General features: G+C 38.8%; 2 protein-coding genes across 2 annotated transcripts; both read left to right on the plus strand.

Annotated features, from left to right (window-relative positions):
- The first annotated feature begins 327 nt into the window (after positions 1-327).
- On the plus strand, positions 328-1,072 carry LOC114481080 (forkhead box protein J1.2-like). Its single transcript, XM_028475453.1, has 2 exons — positions 328-619; positions 740-1,072. The coding sequence occupies exons 1-2, from the start codon at positions 347-349 to the stop codon at positions 953-955; spliced, it is 489 nt and encodes a 162-aa protein (XP_028331254.1). The 5' UTR covers positions 328-346; the 3' UTR covers positions 956-1,072.
- A 3,739-nt stretch (positions 1,073-4,811) lies between these two features.
- On the plus strand, positions 4,812-7,434 carry LOC114481887 (forkhead box protein J1-B-like). Its single transcript, XM_028476949.1, has 4 exons — positions 4,812-4,932; positions 6,282-6,851; positions 6,971-7,159; positions 7,201-7,434. Exons 1-4 carry the CDS (start codon positions 4,915-4,917, stop codon positions 7,432-7,434), a joined length of 1,011 nt encoding a protein of 336 aa, XP_028332750.1. The 5' UTR covers positions 4,812-4,914.
- The last annotated feature ends 2,313 nt before the right edge of the window (positions 7,435-9,747 follow it).

The raw sequence follows: 9,747 nt of genomic DNA on the forward strand, positions 1-9,747 counted from the left end.
TTATTTTTATTTTGTGTTGATTTTTCCACTCTTTCATTTTCCATGCCAGTTGAAGCATCTTCAGTCTCAAACCAGGATGCCGGTCTTGCCAATGCCTCGAGCCAAAAGGTTTAAGGCGGACAGGTTGGAGATGTACCTGGAGAATCAGATCCAAGGGTCCACACCTGCCCCCATTGATGACAGCCTGACCAGCCTCGACTGGCTCCAGAACTTCTCCATCTTCAGCTCACACCCGGAGGGGCCCAGCGGCCCCGGGTGTCCCTCCTCCCAGGAGAAGCTCTTCCTCAGACGCCTTGGCACCGACTTTCCGTCCAGCCCCGCCGCAGGAGACACCGCAGCCACCGGGATGCTTCGGTACCTCGGCAGCCCTGTCATTTCCGGCAGCGACTCCACCGTTGGTCCCCTGTTGTCCTGGTACCCTTGCATCCCAATGCAGCCTATCCCTCTGGTGGAGGTGGACTACAAGACCAACCTCAAAGTCAAACCACCTTATTCCCAGGCCTCTCTCATCTGCATGGCCATGCAGGCCAGCAAACAGCCCAAAATCACTTTGTCCACCATCTATAAGTGGATAACAGAGAACTTCTGCTACTACACACACGCAGAGCCCAGCTGGAAGGTAAGTGACACCCACTTTTTATTATTTATGAGTATCCATCTCCCTTCATTTCTCATCACTTACTCATATTTGCTCAATGGCTTTGTAATAAATCTTGGTTTTATTGTGTCTTTGTTACAGAACTCTATTCGTCACATCTTGTCCCACAACAAGTGCTTCAGGAAGGTCCCTAAACAAAAAGAAGAGCCCGGGAAGGGTGGTTTCTGGCAGATTGACCCGGAGTATGCAGACATGTTTGTCAATGGCATCTTCAAACCCAAGATCAGAATACAGAAGAGGAACAAAGGTTTTCAGGGCTGTCAGGAAACTGTAAGCACTTCTGCTATGAAGGTGTGAGTCCTGACCCGAAGCCCCTGTTGTCCAAAAACAACAGAAGTACCACCAAGTCTACAAAGACACCGCTGCTAGCCACTAAACCAGACTCCATGAGGAGAGACATTCTTGCAGCAGCGTTGGATGATGTTCTCTGGGCAGAGGTCACAGTGGACACAGTGACCGTACCCCCAACCTTTGGCTTTGGTCTGAGTGAGGACATCACAGCTACATGTGACCATCCACCACCAACAACACTGACTGTCCTATAACCCACATGGACATTTCTCTTTAATCTGTAAATAAAAGGATAACATTAGTTGTGCATTTTCTCTTCCATAATCTGCTTTGCTCCCTGGGGCTGAATTATTTTTTTCACTAAAAGTCGATTCGAACCAACACATCTCACCCTAAAAAACAACACAATGAAGGACAGGCTGAGGCACAGACTTCATTATCTCAATGATATTGTATTTAAAGCTGATGTTTTCTGAATTGTGGGATTGAATAACACATTACTACTGAATGGTAATAATCACTGAAAGAAAAACTTTACTTGTGAATATTTTGGGCTTAGACACATAAGAGCCAGTGATGTGGCAGTCCAAATTTAAACAAGATATTTCATTTAGAAGCTAGTAATACTTGAGATGGGATATGATTTGTGAGGCGACGACACGTTCCAGAACCTTTGAAAGGAAGAGGAGGTTGGAGATGGGTTGGAAGTTGCTCATGATGTCGTGGTTGAGACTGGGTTTTTTGATGACGGGGTAAGGGCTGCCAGTTTCAGTGATGAAGGGACAGAGGGAAAGGTGAGGGAGGAACTGACAAATTTACAATTTAGCTTCCCTGAAACTATAGTTACACATTTTAGCTGCAACTGTACATTTCGAGCAGCAGATGTTCTCAATGAGTGTTGTGTGAGTTTTTACTGTGGAAAAGTTGTGTAGCATCATTTAAAAGTGTGTTAGTGTCTTGTTTTGTGCAGTAATGGATGTTAGTTTGTCTTGTAAAACTCAAAAGTGATTCCCCTTATCTTCGATTAACTGAAAGCAGTGTTTACCATGTAAAACATCTTTTTTCGTATTCTTGAAGCCTTAGTGTGCATTATAAATGTATCAAACACTACCCTGCGCCTTAAGAGGGATATTGTTGTCTTTATAATATATCATTAGTTATTTTAACATTGGCAACCAGATTTGCACAATGTCATATTGCAACTTTTTTTAAAAAATGCAAGTCTATCTCAACGAGCTTGTAGTGCCATACAATCCCCCCCAGAACACTACGCTCTCAAAATGCTGGCCTACTCGTTGTTCCATTTGTCTCTAAAAGTAGTATAGGAGGAAGAGCTTTCAGTTATCAGGCCCAACTTCTCTGGAACCATCTACCAACCACGGCTCGAGGAGCAGACACCCTCTCTACCTTTAAGGTTAGGCTCAAAACATTCCTCTTTGGTAAAGCTTTTAGTTAGGAACCAGCTCATAGCTCATAGTTAAGATGCAATAGGCATAGACTGCCGGGGGGGTCTGGCATGCTCGGTTGGAGAGAGGTTGGAGAGGGCGTTAAGAGAGAAGTCATTTAGGTTAGAGAGGGACCGGAGAGGGTCCCATTCCTCTCTCTAACACTCCCTCTATGTCTGCTTCTTCCCTTGTGTGTTTGCTCCTGTACTCCTTCTGGCTTAACAGAAGGTTTTCCTTGCCACCATGATGAATTCATGTTGGGTGTGGGATACGTATATATGCATATGTGTGTATCCATGAAATGAAGAGTCTGTCCTTAAGACTGCTCTACTGTAAAGTGTCTTGAGATACCATTGGTTATGATTTGGCGCTATACAAATAAAAGATTGATTGATTGATTGATTGAGATTGATGAATTTTATGAAGATGTGAATTAAATTGTGAAAGTTAAAGGCCAAAATGTTTTTGCAATTATAGCGCCACCTAGTGGGGCAATTTTTGGTATGGGTGGTCTGTGTGGTCTTCTATATTCACCCTGTAAATTTCACTGCCCTCAACATAATATTTCAACAGAAATAAATGTTTGTTTACTTCTGTGTTATTATGTCATTAGCCACACCCACTTTGACCAATCGTGAATAACTTTGAGATATCGCCTCAGGGACACAAGATCATGCTCTCCAAATTTGGTAACAATTGGTTGTGCCAATTAAGAGATATAAATATTCATTATTTGTAGCGCCCCCTAGTGGTCTGCATCATTCAAATTTGGCGCATACCCTCACAGTCACATGCCAATTTAGGATCTCAGATTTGGTGTCAGCATTTATTTTGACCAAGATATGCGCCAGTTTGCATTTTTATAGCTAGCTAGAAAACTTTACTCGCTATAAATTTGCGCATAATTTACCCAAACAAATTCATAGGGTTAACTGGAGATTACGTCCAACTGAAGACTCTATGTGCCAAGTTTCACGCTGATTGGACAAAACCCCAAGGAGGAGTTCGAAAAAGTAGGTTTTCCAGTTTTTGTGATTTTGCTCCATGAGTGGTCTATATATATATATATATATATATATATATATATATATATATATATATATATATTTTTTTTTTTTTCTTTTTTTTTTTTTCATTAATGTTATTATTTATTGGTGTTAGAGTTGGTCTCAAAAGCCTTTCTTGCTACTAATTTTCTATGTTGTCACCAATAAAATGAAAATGTTCAAAGAGCCTATGGGATATTTAAATGTTTTAATATACAACCAAGGGAACCAAAATATGACCTTTAATCCTGAGAGAATATCACCTTCTTTAATAACCTTATTATCATCACAATGTAACAACTGGCAACAGTTTGGATGATAGATTTGACCACTCATGCATCTTCTGTCTCTTCCATAGAGAACCAACCATTGTTTAACTCTACTGTAAACCAGGGTTCTCAACCACTTGAATTAAACCAACCAAATTTAGTTTTTATAAAATAGCTGTTGAAAACAAGTCCAACATGAGAGATTTTAAGTATTAGTTTATTTTTGACCAGTTGTCTGGGACCCACCCAGTACAGGTCAGTGACTCACTTGTGGGTCCAGACCCACCAGTTGAGAATCACTAACCTAAACCCTTGACAATTATTTATTTATTTATTTATTTATTTATTTATTTATTTATTTATTTATTTATTCATTCATTCATTTATATTATATTATTTTATTTATTTATCTTTATTTATGTATTTATTTTTCATCCATTTTCAAACCTGCTTGTTCCTGTTTTTCTTGGTTTATTTTTATTTCATTTAAAAAATAAAAATAAATAAATAAACCCTCAATATATGAAATAATTTGCGTGGCGAGGTAAAAAGATGACTGGTAAATATAAACTTGATTTTCCCATTTTTTTTTAAATCAACATAGATGAATTTAATGAATAAATGTTAAATTCAGCATTGTTCTTAATGACTGAAAGCAGTGTTTATCATGTAAAACATGTTTTTATGTATTCTAGAAGCCATTATTATGCATTATAAATGTATCAAACACCATATATGCCTTAAGAGGGTTTTTGTTGTCTTTGTTATAATAAATAATTAGTTATGTTAACATAAGCACCGCTGTTTGGCTCAGTGTAACTAAAATCCATGACGTCATTTTTATTGCAAGTCTTGCATTAATTTATTTATATTTATCAACACTGCCCATTGACTTCTACAGAGAGAATATTTATTTATATATGTTTTTTTTTTTTTTACACCAAAACAACTTTTTTAAAGCTAAAAACAAAAGTATTAGGGTATTAAGTAGTCCTACAGGAGCCCTGCTCATAATCATGCACTTTTTAAATTTCCCACAAGTGGCAGTTGAGCCAATGTTTACAGGTAGTCATGGTAACGCAGGCTAAAAGATGAAAGCTGATTAACATCTACCGCAGTGTGAGTTTTGCAGCAGGATCTACAACAGTGACTGACTAAAGGAGGTCTAATCTCTTTAAAAGCAGCCCGTAAACATTGACCAGCAGATGTCAGCAGTGATCAAGGTTTGTCACCAAAGATAGAAGTAATATTGTAAACTTTAATGATTAATTCAGTGATATTCCTGAATCAAGTTAGTAAATACCAGTGTTGGTTATAATCCTGTTTGAATGAGCTGATATTATAAAGCACTTTGTTATAAAAACACTACTTAAATCTAATCCTTTTTAACATTTACTATTTAGTCAAAATTGTTTTATTTGATATTTCATTCCAACAGTGTGGAAGCCTTTTTGTGAAACTTTTGCTAATTTAATTGATTGAAAACAAACGGTATTGACTTATGTTTAGCATCAATTCAATAGCAATGTGAATACATTAATATATAAATACTTACACATTTAAATTCTATTCAGGAAAATATTGACGTGTAAATTGTATCAATGTTTATTGATTCTATTCTGTTGACCTTTGTCCATGCAGGTCGAGGTTTAGTTTAGTTTTATAGCTTCATATGTTGAATGTGTGGAATCTGTGTTTCCAGGACATTAAAGCTGTTTATATCTGACTAAAATGTCACTGATGTATTCTGGACCAAACCCATTCACACATTTATACACCAGCAGCAGAACTTTAAAGTCTGTTCTGAGGCTTAATAGGAGTCATTGTAAAGACTTTAAAACGATGTGGTGCCAAATGTAAAAACTCTTGTAAAACAGAATGTTCAATATCTATGTTAAAAATGTGTAAACATGAAAAAAAAAAAATGTAAATGTAAATGTTAGTATATTTTAACAGCCTGGGTCACCATGGATTAATCTTAAAGCTGATATCCAGAGTTTCTGAAAAATCTATGTTCACGTATCATTCTTTTGAAATGCAAAAAAATACCTAACAAGTCTTTACTATGGTCTACTGCCGGTGGTCATTGGACCCTGATTTGGTGACATTTCTCATGGACAAGTAATAAACATGTTTTAATCAAACTACCATAATTGTTTTATTAGTGAAAAACAAGACTACACGTGTGTTGGTGTGTTAAACATTGTTGTTATGTTCCGCTATGCGCGTGCACAACGGTAGAGGCGTGGCTTCTGGTAGATTGGCAGAGGCAGAGGGAGGAAGTGGAGCTGTTTAGGGCGGGACATTGAGACGTCTCTCTCTTTTCATCCTCCGGATAATCGCTTTCAGGATAAAGTGTTAAGTTGTTAGAGAGAAGATCAGACTGTAACAGGTGCACTGACAGCATGTCCTGCATCAGAAGTAGGAAAATACATCATCAGCCACACAAGGGGCTGCTTTGAAAAGAATCATCTTTAAACATTTATTGTCTATTTAAACAGGAAGTAGAGGGGGGGGGGGGGTTTATTTTTATTTTGTGTTGATTTTTCCACTCTTTCATTTTCCATGCCAGTTGAAGCATCTTCAGTCTCAAACCAGGATGCCGGTCTTGCCAATGCCTCGAGCCAAAAGGTTTAAGGCGGACAGGTTGGAGATGTACCCGGAGAATCAGATCCAAGGGTCCACACCTGCCCCCATTGATGACAGCCTGACCAGCCTCGACTGGCTCCAGAACTTCTCCATCTTCAGCTCAGACCCGGAGGGGCCCAGCGGCCCCGGGTGTCCCTCCTCCCAGGAGAAGCTCTTCCTCAGACGCCTTGGCACTGACTTTCCGTCCAGCCCCGCCGCAGGAGACACCGCAGCCACCGGGATGCTTGGGTACCTCGGCAGCCCTGTCACTTCTGGCAGCGACTCCACCGTTGGTCCCCTGTTGTCCTGGTACCCTTGCATCCCAATGCAGCCTATCCCTCTGGTGGAGGTGGACTACAAGACCAACCTCAAAGTCAAACCACCTTATTCCCAGGCCTCTCTCATCTGCATGGCCATGCAGGCCAGCAAACAGCCCAAAATCACTTTGTCCACCATCTATAAGTGGATAACAGAGAACTTCTGCTACTACACACACGCAGAGCCCAGCTGGAAGGTAAGTGACACCCACTTTTATTATTTATGAGTATCCATCTCCCTTCATTTCTCATCACTTACTCATATTTGCTCAATGGCTTTGTAATAAATCTTGGTTTTATTGTGTCTTTGTTACAGAACTCTATTCGTCACATCTTGTCCCACAACAAGTGCTTCAGGAAGGTCCCTAAACAAAAAGACGAGCCCGGGAAGGGTGGTTTCTGGCAGATTGACCCGGAGTATGCAGACATGTTTGTCAATGGCATCTTCAAACCCAAGATCAGAATACAGAAGAGGAACAAAGGTTTTCAGGGCTGTCAGGAAACTGTAAGCACTTCTGCTATGAAGTTGCGAGTCCTGACCCGAAGCCCCTGTTGTCCAAAAACAACAGAAGTACCACCAAGTCTACAAAGACACCGCTGTTAGCCACTAAACCAGACTCCATGAGGAGAGACATTCTTGCAGCAGCGTTGGATGATGTTCTCTGGGCAGAGGTCACAGTGGACACAGTGACCGTACCCCCAACCTTTGGCTTTGGTCTGAGTGAGGACATCACAGCTACATGTGACCATCCACCACCAACAACACTGACTGTCCTATAACCCACATGGACATTTCTCTTTAATCTGTAAATAAAAGGATAACATTAGTTGTGCATTTTCTCTTCCATAATCTGCTTTGCTCCCTGGGGCTGAATTATTTTTTTCACTAAAAGTCGATTCGAACCAACACATCTCACCCTAAAAAACAACACAATGAAGGACAGGCTGAGGCACAGACTTCATTATCTCAATGATATTGTATTTAAAGCTGATGTTTTCTGAATTGTGGGATTAAATAACACATTACTACTGAATGGTAATAATCACTGAAAGAAAAACTTTACTTGTGAATATTTTGGGCTTAGACACATAAGAGCCAGTGATGTGGCAGTCCAAATTTAAACAAGATATTTCATTTAGAAGCTAGTAATACTTGAGATGGGATATGATTTGTGAGGCAACGACACGTTCCAGAACCTTTGAAAGGAAGAGGAGGTTGGAGATGGGTTGGAAGTTGCTCATGATGTCGTGGTTGAGACTGGGTTTTTTGATGACGGGGTAACGGCTGCCAGTTTGAGTGATGAAGGGACAGAGGGAAAGGTGAGGGAGGAACTGACAAATTTACAATTTAGCTTCCCTGAAACTATAGTTACACATTTTAGCTGCAACTGTACATTTCGAGCAGCAGATGTTCTCAATGAGTGTTGTGTGAGTTTTTACTTTGGAAAAGTTGTGTAGCATCATTTAAAAGTGTGTTAGTGTCTTGTTTTGTGCAGTTATGGATGTTAGTTTGTCTTGTAAAACTCAAAAGTGATTCCCCTTATCTTCGATTAACTGAAAGCAGTGTTTACCATGTAAAACATCTTTTTTCGTATTCTTGAAGCCTTAGTGTGCATTATAAATGTATCAAACACTACCCTGCGCCTTAATAGGGATATTGTTGTCTTTATAATATATCATTAGTTCAGAATCAGAATCAGAATCAGAATCATCTTTATTCGCCAAGTGTATGTTGTACACACGAGGAATTTGACTCGGTCAACTGTGCTCTCTCCAATAGTGAAAACATTCAACAATAAACAATCAACTAGAAAAGATGATAATAAGTATAAACATAAGTATAAATATAAACAGTAGTTAGACTAGAATGTGCAAATAACAAGATAATAATAATAATAATAATAATAATAATAATAATAATAATAATAATAATAATAGTATAAAAAATAAATAAATAGATACAAAATAAAAATTAAAAAATAAGATAAAAGAAGGAAAATAATAGAAAAGAAAGATAATAATAAAATATAATAATAATAAAAGGAAAATAGTGCAGTAGAGCATTGATAAGTAGTGCAGTAGAACATTTAAATTAAAGGTATGTACATGAACATTCTCAGTGTCAGATTGATCCAAGGTTGTTATGTTTGGTTCCAGGGTTTTTTCACAGAAACAGGACTGACACTCTTTGACTGTTTAGTGTTGATCAGAGTGACAGCCTGGGGGAAGAAACTGTTTTTATGGCGGGTAGTTTTGGCGTACAGTGATCTGTAGCGTCTGCCAGAGGGGAGGAGTTTAAACAGATTGTGTGCAGGGTGGGAGGGGTCTGCAGTGATGCTACCTGCCCGTTTCCTGACCCTGGACAGGTATAAGTCTTGGATGGAGGGCAGATCAACACCAATGATCTTTTCTGCAGTCCTGACTATCCTTTGTAGTCTGTGTTTGTCTAGTTTGGTTGTAGATCCAAACCAGACAGTGATGGAGGTGCACAGAACAGATTGAATGATGGAGGTGTAGAACATGATCAGCAGCTCCTGGGGCAACATAGGCAACCAGATTTGCACAATGTCATATTGCAACTTTTTTTTTAAATTGCAAGTCTTGCTTTGATTTATTTATTGTTAGCAACAAAGGAGATTATAAAGAAAGTCTGACCTTTTTTCGAAAAAAGTAAATGTTTTGACTATTCTTCTTCTTCTTCTTCTTCTTCTTCTTCTTCTTCTTCTTCTTCTTCTTCTTCTTCTTCTTCTTCTTCTTCTTCTTCTTTTTCAAATCTCAAAAATAACGTAAAATCTGCAATCACATATTTTAGAACAGATTGTTCATGAATGCATAATAAAGTAGCCCCTCAGATCAGATACAATGACATATTTGGGGCCGTGTTTTTTCAACATCTCTGGTTTACATGAGTTTGCAGTGATAAAATGTGTTGTTTATACAGTGGTTTAATTGCAGCTGGTAGTAATGTGATCACCTTTCTGAACTTTATTTTTACCATCATTCATTCATTCATTCATTCATTCATTCATTCATTCATTCATTCATTCATTCACTGACTACAGAGCCTGTGTTGTTGGAGCTGCAGCGCCCCCT

The sequence above is a fragment of the Gouania willdenowi genome, chromosome 19 (assembly GCF_900634775.1).
Source record: "Gouania willdenowi chromosome 19, fGouWil2.1, whole genome shotgun sequence".
NCBI classification, from domain to species: Eukaryota; Metazoa; Chordata; class Actinopteri; order Blenniiformes; family Gobiesocidae; genus Gouania; species Gouania willdenowi.